The sequence below is a fragment of the Haplochromis burtoni genome, unplaced genomic scaffold, assembly GCF_018398535.1.
Source record: "Haplochromis burtoni strain Fernald_Lab_line unplaced genomic scaffold, NCSU_Asbu1 Contig_110, whole genome shotgun sequence".
Taxonomy (NCBI): Eukaryota; Metazoa; Chordata; class Actinopteri; order Cichliformes; family Cichlidae; genus Haplochromis; species Haplochromis burtoni.
Window position 1 is genome coordinate 127,061 of NW_024582471.1, and position 13,952 is coordinate 141,012.

General features: G+C 37.9%; 1 protein-coding gene across 1 annotated transcript in view; it reads right to left on the reverse strand.

Annotated features, from left to right (window-relative positions):
• The window catches only part of LOC102298533 (mucin-5AC), a gene marked incomplete in the record, with an annotated part of 11,491 nt that extends 2,965 nt beyond the window's left edge, over positions 1-8,526 (reverse strand). The window contains 10 exon segments of the mRNA XM_014335462.2: positions 1-52; positions 2,244-2,312; positions 2,458-2,606; positions 3,026-3,090; positions 3,384-3,670; positions 3,928-4,599; positions 4,678-4,773; positions 5,741-5,779; positions 6,005-6,056; positions 8,395-8,526. Of these exon segments, the coding sequence (XP_014190948.1) occupies positions 1-52; positions 2,244-2,312; positions 2,458-2,606; positions 3,026-3,090; positions 3,384-3,670; positions 3,928-4,599; positions 4,678-4,773; positions 5,741-5,779; positions 6,005-6,038 (1,463 nt within the window).
• Positions 8,527-13,952: the final 5,426 nt, after the last annotated feature.

The following is a 13,952-nucleotide window of genomic DNA, read 5'->3' on the forward strand; positions in this document are numbered from 1 at the left end:
GAGCCCAAAGTTGTCGCTGCATTTGAGGTAGCATTCGTGGCATTGGCAGTAGCTGAGGCGATAGATATAGTTGGAACAAATGTCAGCTACAATATATTAATTTTACAAATGGAGAATTAAAGAATTTCATGAATATGCCACAGATAGGACATTCACTTTTATTATAAACTGGTACATTCTGTATTTTATTAAAGAAAAACACGTTTCCTCATAGTCATGGATTGATTTAACAGACACTGATTTTCCTGGCGATAGAGGTTAAAGGTGAGGCTCCTCTTTACTTGTGTGGTTAGACTGAGTGTTGATGAGTTTATGCTGACTACAAATAAGTTTGGGATAAGTGGTGTTGAAATCATGTTTACCTGTAGTGAAGTTGTGCTGAGTGGGGTGAGAGCATGCTGACTGGTGCTGTTGGTGAGCATTATAGTGAGGTGATTTGGTGAGGTCATGTAAAGTGGTGTTAAAGGTGTGTTGACTTGTGGTGAGGTTGTAGAGACTACTGGTAAGGTCATGCTGAATGGTGCCATTGGTACTAATGGTACTATGGTCACCTTAATTGGTGTAACTGGGTTAACTGCTGTTCAAGTCATGTTGACTTGTAGTGAGGTTGTACTGAGTGCCAATGGGCTTGTGCTGACTGGTGCTATTGATTTGGATGGTGCTGAGGGCATGTTATCTGGTGTGGCTGAAGTTGAGTTTAGGGATGGACCGATCCGATATTACGGTATCAGTCTGATACTGACATAAATTACTTGATCGGATATTGGAGAGAAATAAAAAATGTAATCTGATCCATTAAATATCACAAAAGCACTTCACAAAACTTGCAACATGGCGTAACTCAGCTCATAACCTTAGCGCGTTGGAGCAGTATGCGTCACGTGATAGAGCGGCTGTGGCGTGCGAGACTTGTTGGCGGTCAGCATTTGGATCCTCACTACCAAACCGGCATTTCATCTCCGAGAAAGTTATCCCAGAGAGAAGTAAAGCAAGTATGTAAGTTCATCTCTGGATGTTTGTAAAGCATTCCCACATTAAGCTTAACAACCGATGTATGGAGCGACTGCCTCTTCTCTCTCCCTCCCTCTCCTGTTACTACTTCAATCATGAAACTGATCAATGATCAGCTGATCGGCTTTTCTGTTGCGAGCCCTGTTTCTCTTGTTTGTTTATCGCCCACTTTGCACCAGAAAGAGGAAACCAGCGGCTGAACAACAGCAGCACGTTTAAGCTTGATAAGCTGTTCTTAGAATTTATTTAAGATTACTTTCTACACCAGGATCCTTTTCTAGCTGACGGCTGGTAACTGTGCAGGGGCGGGTCTAGCAAGGTTTTGCCAGGGGGGCAGGTAGGGCATTAACAGGGAAAAGGGGGGCCCAAAGAATATGTTTCTTTTTTATTCTCATTTAAAATGTCTAGCTTTTAATAAACAATTATCTGAATCTTACAACCAAAGTTTTAATCAGAGGTAAAATGTATAGAAGTCCATTACTGTATATAGTAACTATTAAGTCTAATATATACCCTAGTAAGCTATAGTACCTTTTCCATCTGTGCAGTCTGCAATTCTGTTGAAGAAAGATGCTGAATCTATTTAATTATTGTAGAAAAATAATTGATTTCTGTGCAATTTTTTTTTACACGTGCATTAAATTAAGGTTGATTACGTTGATTAAGCATCACGAGGCAGAGGGTGGGGGGTAGTTCCCTATCTTTATTTTTTTTTTGCTGGGAGTTTGCAACCCTATTAGTTAGGTTGTTTAATATTTCTGCTAAGTACTCTTTAAAATACCAGAATAGGGAGGATGGTGTAGGTTTAAGTTTATTAGCTCAGTATTGCTGAACTATGAAATATTTTGTGTGCAGTGTGTTTTTTACATACAGGTATAACAGAATAGCTTTAGTGTTTTGTTTTTAAAACGTGAGTATGAACCTATACAAAATGCAGCAAGATATTAAAAAAACTGTTTTATTGATTAAAAATAAACTATATCGGATTCCTATCGGTATCAGCAGGTATCCAAATTTATGATATCGGTATTGTATTGGACATAAAAAAGTGGTATCGTGCCATCTCTAGTTGAGTTCAGTGGAATCAATATCACATTAAATGTTGTTAGCACAGAGCTCGTGTTGAGTGGTGGTGAGGCTGGATAAAATGGTTATAAGAGTGAGGCTGTATGATGGTGTTACATGCTTGTGATAATCACATGTAAAAATTCATAGTTATTTCATGGTAATACCTGGTGTGGTACTTGGATTCATTGTTGAAGATGATGTTGTGATTTGTTCTGTTGGTGCTATTGTCACAGCTGGAAATCACAATATTAAATAAGTCATTGCACAGTCTTGTGACTATTTCCTTATTATCATATATTTGAGATCAACATCCAAAATCACAATTTATGACAATAAATGATCAGGAAGGATGAAACAACAAATTACATGAGGACCGACCTTTTGCTGAAATAGATGACGTGTTAACTGAGAGGTTAAAAGTTGAGCTTGCAACAGCTTCTGTCAAAGTTGCAACTGCAGAGCTGATATTTGGTAATGTGCTGACATTATTGAATATCAGCTCAGCATCAACCACAATGGATCCTTGACTGTAAAGGAAAAATGTAGTGATTTTCTATGCTTTCATTTTATTTGTCAATTCTTTATCACTGATTAGCCTTACATCAAGAAGGCAAGAATGAACTTATTAAATCTACTGTTAAAAATAAAAAGTAAATGGTTAGTTGTCTGGATGCATGCTCAATCATCCAGTATAGTAAAAAAGTTGAATCTTTTCATCTGGACATAAGTTTTCAGTGGGAGAAATGTTTTGTCACTGTTCCAAGTGAATTCTTCAGTCTCAGTTGATTGTAGGTTTCTGTAGCCATATAAACAGTACCTTTGCACAACAACTAAAACTAGTCAACTTACCTCACAATGGTCTGTGAGGTCAGTTCCTTGATCATTAAATGGTTAGTAGCTAATAAATGTTTAGTCTTAGAAAGTAATCTTAAGCTGTGTTTCTTACCTGAAACTATTGATGACAGTTCGATTAAAGCTAGATCCAAATCTTTTACTATAGACGTTGTTGAGCTAGGAATAAATTGTTTTGAAAGATATATAAATACATATCATAAAAAATGAAATTTCAAATATTTTAAAATCAAGTTCATATAAGTCATATCACAAAGATTTCATACATTTTATGTTTCATGTATACGTTCCCTTGCTCATCATAAAATTCTTAGTTATTTGGAGTAACCAGCTAGAATTGTATTTATTCATATTTTTATATATCTATTGTTTAAGTACATTCAGATCAAAAGAACAAAGACGTTTAGATAAGTAGACTTTTTGGGAAGGTTAAAAAAATTCCAAGAACTCACCTGTTCAGTCACTTTTGATTCTAACTGTTTAAAGGCTGGTGAGCTTTTGATTGCAAGTTCTGGTGAAAAGTTTTGCTGCAGCTTAAATCCTAAATTGATTTTAGGTGCTTGTGCTGGCGCGGCAGTTGTAGTTGTGGTTGGAGCTGTAGCTTTAGTTGTAGTGCTAAAAAAGGTGACATTTGAAAGTATGGATGTTCCTTGCGAAGTTAGGTCTGGAGATAATGGCTTGACTGTTGGTGAGGTCATGTTGGGTGTACTGCGTGACGCTGCGGTCATGTTGACTGGTTCTGTGGATGGGTAAAGTAATGATAAGGTCATATCAACTTGTTCTATGGTTTAATGTTGTTGACAACATGTTCACAGGCAAGGTTGTGTTTATTGTTATTGAGGTAGTGCTAAGTCGCATAGAGGTCATCTTGACGAGACTGGGTTAAGTGGTATTGAGGACAGTTGATCTGTTGTTAAATTGTGTTGAGTGGTGATAAAGTAATGCTGACTGGTGTTGTTGGTGAGAGTGGTGCTGGTGGTGCTGAGGTGATGTTACCTGGTAGGGTTGCATTTAGATGCACTGAGGTCATGCTGACTAGTTTTGTGGGTGGTGCTGATGTCACTATACCCGGTGAAGTATGTGGAATTGTGGTCATGTTGCCTTGTGGTGAGGTTGCATTGAGAAATGATGGTAAGGGTGGTGCTGATGTCACTATACCCGGTGAAGCATGTGGAATTGTGGTCATGTTGCCTTGTGGTGAGGTTGCATTGAGAAACGATGGTAAGGGTGGTGCTGATGTCACTATACCCGGAGAAGTATGTGGAATTGTGGTCATGTTGCCTTGAGGTGAGGTTGCATTGAGAGACGATGGTAACGGTGGTGCTGATGTCACGTTTTTTGGTGAAGTTGCATTGAGTGGCGGCGAGGTCCTGACGCCTGGTGTTATTGGTGAGGATGATGTTGAGGTGATGTTACCTGGTAAGGTTGCATTTAGATGTGTTGAGGTCATGCTGACTGGTGTTGTTGCTGCAGGAGGTGCTGATGTCACATTACCTGGTGAGGCTGGGTTAAGTGGTATTGTGGTCATGTTGACTTGAGGTGAGGTTGCATTGCGAGACGATGGTAAGGGTGGTGCTGATGTCACGTTTTCTGGTGATGTAGCATTGAGTGACGGCGAGGTCATGCTGCCTGGTGTTGTTTGTGAAGGTAATGCTGAGTTGATGTTACCTGGTAAGGTTGCGTTTAGATGTGTTGAGGTCATGCTGACTGGTATTGTTGCTGCAGGGGGTGCTGATGTCACATTACCTGCTGAGGTTGAGTTAAGTGGTATTGTGGTCATGTTGACTTGAGGTGAGGTTGCATTGAGAGACGATGGTAAGGGTGGTGCTGATGTGATGTTTTCTGTTGAGGGACAGCAACTTTTATTACTCCTGTGTTTACAATATCTGCTCATCATGATCTTTGCTTAAAATAAAATAATGACACTGAATACAGAGGCATAATTTAGACACGAATAAAAGCATTTTAGACAAAGGAATATATACTGCAGTTCATTTTCATTTTCATTTTGTTCTAAAGTCCACTACTTAAAATGTTTTTAGTGGATTATGGAACATAATAAATTAACTGTCATTCATATATTGAATGTGCACGATTTGTATTAGATTATCTGAAGATGATGTTGCGGTGGGTTGTAATGAGGTTATGTTTGAGTTTATTGGTGCTGAGGTTCCAAAAACTGTTGGTGGAGTTGTACCTTCTGGTGGTGAGGTTGCACTGCTTGGTACTGATGTAATGTTTACCAGAGATGCGACTGTGTTAAATAAAAGGTAATTATTGTAAAAAGAAAAGGCATTGGTGAGGTTGCATTTCCCATTGAGACTGGGTTGATTGGTGGTGAGGTTAAATGAAAAAGAAGTTATAAGGCAGTAAAAGCATGATTAACTGTAGATGAGCTTGTGGTGTTTGATGATTGTAAAGATGAGTTTAGTGGTGGTAGGATTTTGTTTGAGGTTGCATTGCTCGGTACTGATGTTATGTTGATGTCTGATGGGCTTGTGCTAACTGAAAATAGAAGTGTTAGTGGGTTTGGGTTAATAGAATGGGAGCCCCCCATGCCCACATGTTCTTCCACCTCAGCTGTTCAGTATTTTACTCATTGAATACAGTAAAATGCTGACATAGTTGTGCATTAAAAAGAACACTGTCTTAAAAGCATGTACATTAGTTTCATTACACTAAAGTTTCTTTAGTTACGTCAAATTGTGGTGGGGGGTGGAGGGATGTCGAACAGAGGAATGGGAGTGAGGGGTGGGGAAATCTTTTAGCCCATTCAGCTCTAGGCTCCTTCAGCTTCTGTTTTTGTTACCTGCTGTTGAATTGTCAGTAGATGCTGCTCCCACTAGTCCTGTAGAATATTAATTGGATTATTATTCTCATCTGAATTTAGGCAAAAAGCAAAATTATACAAATTCAGTCTATACTTTCATATATTTTAAATATAAATTGCTATTAGCATCATCGCTCTATTTGCACTGTCTTTCAATCTCTCACACACACACATACGTGCAAACACATGAAACCACAAATATCAAGAGAGTGAAATGACAGAAAGATACAACCCAAGAAATACCTGCTAATAGGAGGAGGAATGTAAGAGGTTCCATCCTCCCTCTGCCTGGTTCCTGTAAAACACAACCCTCCATAAATATATTTGTAGTTTTTTGTTTGTTTGTTTGTTTTGTGTTGTTTAAATTTTCCCAAAGAAGTAAAATTTGCACTTACAAAAATGTATGAACAAAACAAAATGACTTTTTACTTGTTGACTCTGGTTCAGTTTTCTATTCTATGTCTCAGTTTGGCAGTAGTTTTCATTCACTTATAACAGGTGTGGAAAAGAGTTACAAAACTGCCACAATATGAATAAACTAAAATTACAGAGGACATGTTTGAGAAATACTTTTTCTTTTCATCTGAAATGTTTATACTTATATATTACTAAGAAATAATCAAATTAAGAACTGTGGTCTCAGGCATATGGTGTGACAGCATGTATAATGAAATTGAATAAATAATAACAAAATATGAATCTTCTCTCGTGTGTTCTGTGATCAAAATTCTTACTATTTGTCATTTTCTGACATTAAAACTATATATATCATGAATTTATAATCATATTATTCCATCTTTCTATTCTATCAGACTGTTTGCAATTAGAAGCCATTTAAGTATTTAATAAATATCAGTATGTATTTGTTAAGTTGAGCTTTTTTCTTTACTTGGAATTCTTTGAAATTCCAAAGAGCAAAGGTACAAGGACCTTTTTTTCATATTCACTGTACATTCAGCTGTCAGTGCAGAGTGGCCACACCTTGACAAGCTAAGCAGGGCAATCTATTATTCAAAATACAAAGAACCACTCAATTACACATTCAGCATACAACTTTTTTGGCTTTAAAAGTGAACCAATTCATTGTTGGCAGGCATTTTCTTGTTATTTAACAGTCTAATGTGAAATGAACAATGGCATTCAAAAATGCATTTGATTAATTTGAGAAAAATACCTGAATGTGAACAGGAAAAACTAACATTGTGAGAAACTTTCAGAAAACAGTAATCCAAATTTAGAAATGTGATGATGAAAACTCCCAATTTAATTAAGAATGTATGAATCTACGGCTTATTAATAGACTTCTCAAAGCTTATAAAATCAATTAGAACATACAAAACTTTGACCTTTTTGGTGTAAACTAATTATGCATTCATTGTATTTTTAACATGTATTTGCGTATCAGAATTGACTGTGCAGCAGCATTTTAGTTAGTGATAAAAAAAATTTTTATTCTTTCTGAATCTAATTCAAATGACTGTCATATGAAAAATATATTTATAACCAGTAAGAAGTCTGGTCTCAGCCCTATGTTACAGCTTTTACACTCAACACAGTGTTAGTGACATCATGAATAATAAACATACATATATAATAAAAGCCTTCTCTCACGTACTTTATTGTCTGTGAAGGTTCTCAGTCATCCAGGTCATCGTAGTCAAAGGAGCTTGCAAAGAAAAGCGTCTGGACTTCTTTAAGTTGCTTGAAGACGTTTCACCTCTCATCCAAGAAGCTTCTTCAGTTCTAAGGTCAAATGGTGGAGAGTCCCAGATATAAACCTAGTGGGAGTGACCCCCTACAGAGGGACAAAAGGACCCCCTGATGATCCTCTAATCGCCTGAGCCAAGGTGTGAAACTGGGTGTGGGTCCCAATCAGCCAGAGTTTTGGGTGAGCTCATTGTGAAACCTGGCCCCACCTTATCATGCGAATTCCTGAGGTCAGATGGCCCAGGATGTGAGTGGGCATTAAGGCGTCTTGGAAGGGATCTCAAAACTGGATTATAGATGGCAGAGAGTTGGTGTCGTAAACCCCCGCCTCTGTTCAAAGATGGTCGCTCACAGTGGACTGATGGCTTCTTTCACTCCTCTTTCAAACCATCTGTCCTCTCTGTCCAAAATGTGAACATTGGCATCCTTCTGGGACTCTCCACCATTTGACCTTAGAACTGAAGAAGCTTCTCGGATGAGAGGTGAAACGTCTTCAAGCAACTTAAAGAAGTCCAGACGCTTTTCTTTGCAAGCTCCTTTGACCACGTACTTTATTATTAAGACACTGTCTGCTACTCTAGAACATAAAAAATGACTTAATCTGATTTATTAATAATAATATCATGCAATGTCTAAAGGTTTTGTATATTATTGGTTTGATCATATTATGATCATTTAAGTCTTTAATAAATATAAATGTGTGTTTGTTAAATATGTTTTTGTTCAAACAAGGATTAAACACACGCAAAAGTACAAAAACATTTTCTCGTATTTGTTATACAGAGTTGTCAGTGCAGAATGATGACACCTTGACAAGAAATTAGATGTTGGTGGTGTAAATTAATTCCTTATTAATTATAATTTTAAATATTTACTTGTGTTAATATCGGAATTTAAAAAATAAAAAATAAAAAAATTTCTCTTACCTCTTGGGAGTCTAACTGTGCAGCAGTATTCTTTTAGTCAGTATTAACCGCACCCTGAATGGTAGGCTAACTAGGCAACTGACTCCTTACCAGCTGGAGTCCAAATAAGTAACTGAAGACTTGTGCCTTCGGTTATTTGTAAGTGAAGCAAGAAATTCTTGCTTTTTCAAAGTGTGACATAACTAGCTGGACTTGTTTTGTTCATCATTTTCTAAGCAAAGAGAATGTTGAAAGTCTTAAGGTGCAATGACAATGCCAAGTCCATTCTTTCAGTTTCACACTTTCATACATTTCAAAATCTTGTCATGAGTAGTGCTGCAAGGACTACTGATTAAATTGTATCATTAGTACTTGCAATAAACACTGCTCTGGGTTTGAGTTGTCTTTAAACAAACTATGGTTAAACAACCTGTCAAATTTTTAAAAAAAAGTTCAATCTGTGTCATTTACATAAAATATCAGCAAAACCTAAAGTCACTTTCAGAAAAAGTCTGATCAGTGAAACTAGTGCTTTTAGTATTCTCTCTGAGCAATGACACTTAGTAGCTTTTATCTTTTATTTTTCTATCTTACTTATAAAATTTGTGTTAAAATAAAAAAAAACTGTCAAAAAGACTACTTTCTTTCATTCTTTGAGCTTACAAACAATATGCAATTTCCAATATCTACAATAAACCAAATTATTATTCACTGTATAAACCAATGATTGTAGAAAAGAACTTTTCAGCAATCATTGGTACAAACACAAGTATTTGCAAATATAACTGGTTGCTTAACAGTGTGAATTTCTTTTTTTCATCTGTTTATTGTTTTTGTTACAGCTTAGGAATAATGCACTGCCGTTGTATTTTGTGGTGTCTGAATTCAGAGATGTGTAACAGTGAACATTTTAAGTCTATATTTTGAGATATTTTGATTACATTTACAATGAAGCTTAATACACACTTGGACCTTGTTTTATCAGTCATACACAAAAAGTTGAAATTCAGAAAGTGTGATCACACGGATTCATCTGAAATCTTAAAACTAAATAAATTATGAATCCATCATAAGCCTCCTAGGTCTGTGTATTTCAGGTGTGTGAAATAAATTAAAATAAAAGTGTAAAGCCTCCATATGTAAACATTTGGATCTTGTCTACCATTCTGCCCTCTGCCCTTTATTATTGGCCATTATTTTAGTACTCATCACTGCCTTTTATTTGAGTAAGTCTCTCATAAGGTTTTCATTTGGAACCTTCCTATTTGCATACATTTTATGCTGGTCTGGTGCGGAGTCATATCAGTTGTTCTGATGCCTGGCTTTCACTGCACATTTGTACTTAGCTGGCTGAACTGCTTTTAGTTCTCTATACACTAACAATTAATTATCTGGTAACTTTTGTCTGTATCTTAGTGTTTGTCTCTTTCATGTGTATTATGTATACTCAGTTAACCCTATTTTGTATTCTTTAGTTAATTGAGTGTCTTTCCTTGAGATGTACAATATGTGGTTTTTAAAGGCATAAGAACTGCTGGATAAGATTTTTACTGCAGTCCTAGTTTTGATTGCCAAGTTTACACCTTAGAAGCAGGATGTTGACAGTATTTCTACTGGAATATTTAGTCTTGGTATTTTTCTAGAATGTGTTGTCGGTACTTTGGGTGTGTTAACACTAAGAGCAAGTTTGACTGCATTGCACTGTAATCCCAGTTACTGGCAAAGGCAAAAAGAAAAACAAAAGAACATTTCTGACTGTTCCGGCAGAGTAATTATAAAAACTGCACAGACTAGGCAGAGAAAACAAAATGCAATGCAGAAAAGGATAATAACTAGGGCGACCAACCGTCTTCTTTTCCCCAGACATGTCTTCTTTTCACGGTCTGTCTGGGGCATCTGGGGGGATTTTCGAGATTGATAAAAATGTCCAGGTTTTCCTATAGGGCTTTGGAGTTGACATCACGCCGCAATGTGTTGTGGGAGCGCGGCGCCATTTTCCGGGTCCACAAATCAAAACAAACACACTGTGTTGGAACGACGACAACAAGAAACATGCTTAAAAGCAGCTGAAAAGAAAACGGACGGTATAGAGGCCGATTGTGTCCAGAGGCGAAGCGGCGGCACTTGCAGAAAATTGCGTGCATTGGAAATGTGGACCTGTATGAAATACGGCCGTAGAGTAGAAACCCTGAAGACCAACCGCTATTGACGTAGCCTGATATACAGGGTGGATACACCGTAAGAATAAAGTTATGTTGAAACCAAGCACACCATTGTTTTTCTTGTGACATTACCAATACGTTTGATGTGTCACATGGCCCTCTTCCTATTGAAAAAACAAAAGTTGTATCCAAGATGGCCGACTTCTAAATGGCCACCACGGTCACCACCCATCTTGAGGAGTTTGCCCCCTCACATATACTAATGTGCCACAAACAGGACTTTAATATCACCAACCATTCCCATGTTATTACAGTGTATCCATATAAATGGCCCACCCTGTATTTTCGTACCTTGTCTGTGGAGTCAGCGCATACAAGTCGTCAATCAAACAAAGGTAAGTCAGCTCAAGTACTGCGAGTAAAATGCGTTTGATTTCCCTCCGAACATTCAAATTAGTGCAGCATAAATTCATTCATGAGGGGGAAATTACAGTGAGAACATGTGGAGGCTCTGTAAGAGGGATAACATAGTGAGTTCAGTGCATTGATGTGACATTGTCCTGAAGGATTTAGTCATTCTCTATGGTTAAAGAAATTTATTCATATTTATTATAAATAATTCTAATTATACATCTTGCTTCCACGTTTGTATCCTGTGTCACTAAAAATACATTTTATTTAAATTGTATACATTGCAGAATCTCCTTAAGTGATTCATAATTGTCCCTTTATGCTTGTCTGTGTGTGTTTCAGGTACTGCACTCTCAAAGACTGAATGAACCAGCCCAGCATTGCAGCCATGGGTCACTGTGAGCATCACAGGAAAGGTTGAAGCCGCCCACTGCACCTGTATGATGGGGAAAGAATGAAAGAATGAAAAGACAAACCCTTTTTAAGCTTATTCTCTTGCTGGTCGTGCGATCGAACATTGCAGCGGACCGCACAGCAAGAACGAACCATGGCTGTTGTGTGTGCCTTCGCTCCTTTTTCGCTTGCACTTTGGTTGGACCCAGAAAATGGCGCATCAGGCCAAAATCCTTTCCACGCCCACCCCCGTGACATCACGCTCCAAAGACCTATATTCTGACAGAGGACCCATGTGTGTGACGTCATCCCCAAACTGCTGCTTTGTGAGCGCTTGTTCTGCACTCACAGACAGGACAGGCAGCGGGCAGCAACGCGCCTAATGATGTTTAAAGATCCCAAAGCGCAAGTCCATCTTTCAGACGAACTGCAAAAGAAATTTACCTTGTGCCGACCGTATATGGGCTGATGGTGATTTTTCGTTTTTATGGGCCGATGGTTTTTTTTGGTAACGGTATAAACAATGAAAGGTGGTGGATTGGCCAGATGCTGGCCAATGTGTAAAAATAACTCAGTTGTTTGGTGGTGGTTGTGGCGGAGCTTCCACAGAGGCCAGCAAATGGATGAGAGAAAGGGGAGGCAGGAGGAGGAGAGACCCGAGGCGGCCACCTGTCCGAGTGTCAGGTGAACTGAACTTCAGGTAAGAAGTTATGACCTGCAGTCTATCTGGGTCAGATATAAACCAAGTTTAGAGGTAGTTTATTTTCGTTATGCTGACTTTTTACAGTCAGTTACAATAACTCGTACTGCGTACTAGCTAGCATGATGGAGTTTCTACAGCTGGGTGGGTGCTATGGTGTTACTGATGTTGAACTTTATTCATAAAGTTAGTTAGTAGAGTTGCCAACTGTCCGTAAAAAACGGAATCGTCCCGTATTCAGAGAAGTTATTACGCATTTTGTATTGAGGTGAAAAGGAACAGTTTGTCCCGTGCTTCAGCTAGAATGGAAAAAGACACAAAGCTGGAGTTATTCTGTGTCTTTACGCTGCACAGCTGCCTCTTCTTCTCTCATTCTCTCCCCCTCCCTCTTCTGTTGCTACTTCAATCATGAAACTGATCAATGATCAGCTGATCGGCTTTTCTGTCGCAAGTCCTGTCTCTCTTGTTTTGTTTATCTCCCACTTTGCGCAAGAAACAGGAAACCAGCAGATGCCTTGCTAAACAACTGCAGCACGTTTAAGCTTGGTCAGCTGTTGTTAGAACTTATTTAATATTACTTTCTAGTATCAGCTGATGTTTTCTGGAGCCACAGCTGTAAAAGCTGCTGGTCATGATATTGATTTGGATATGTGATGAGAGGGAAACATGAAGATGAAACCAGGAGATGTCCTTACTGAATGATCAGAGCTGAACAGGTGATGGGAAAACAGGTTTACCTTTGAGGTGACATGAATGAGTTGAAGGGAAGTTATGAACTGTTTCTGAGAGACAAATAACACCAGGATCCTTTTCTACATAGCTGAAAGCTGGTAACTATGCAGGGGCGGCTCTAGCAAAGCTTTGCCAGGGGACCAGGTAGGGCATTAACAGGGAAAGAGGGGCACAAAGAAATACTTTTCTTTCTTATTCTCATTTAAAAAGTCTCCACGTACGGTCAATAGACAGCAAAGCTATTGTTTTGAATGACATTACTTTTCATAATATTGACCTTTTATGATTGAGTCTTTGCTTTCTCCTGCAAAAGAGTGAAGACGAAGGGGTAACAAGACATCAGATGTTGTGCAGAGGCATGTCCTTTTTGAAAGTGAGATAGATCAAGCAAGAAAATGTTTGGGAGATTTAGGAAGGAGTTAATGTTAAGTAAATATTAAACTCATTCAAATAAAGACTAAACAAGGATTTTTGTAACATTTCTGTCTGCATCATTTCAGGGAAACAACACAGCTAACGATTGATTACATCTTAAATGCAATATAGACTTCCTGTTTCTATGCATACCGTACAATATTATACTGTATACTACGACTTACGGGTAATCCCACTAAATCAGGTTTTCCAACATTCTAGCAAGACAAGTTTAAATCCCCAGGGGCTTTCCAACATTACACCTGCAGGTTTCGATGTTTGTTAACTGCTAAAAACTGTAAAAAAAATTATACACACAAAATGTAAAACTTCCGAACACCTGGGAAGCAGACAGATGTGTGTACAGATCACCCTTATTGAACTTATGCATAAGCTTCCTTATAAATAGTTTTTTTTAAGTTCCTATATATTAGGGAGTTATTTTCACATGAAAGCTAATGTTCTGCATTTATATTGTTTACATCAGCAAAACTCATTAGATGCCCATTAGACATCTTTTGCAGGGTTTATCATAACCTCTGGCCAAATGGCCTTGGGCAAGTTAAAAATACTAGCAAGTCAACAAGACAACAGCTATGTTTCCATCAAATACAGTCATCAAGTTCATCTGTGACTTGGCTGCAGCAAAACTTGTTTCCTGAAAATGTGTTTGTTTTCCTTTTCATTAATCTATTTGTAGCTTCAGCATTCCACATATAATGAAATGTAGCAGGCCCCAAATATTAAGATAGTGGTATTGAAAACAA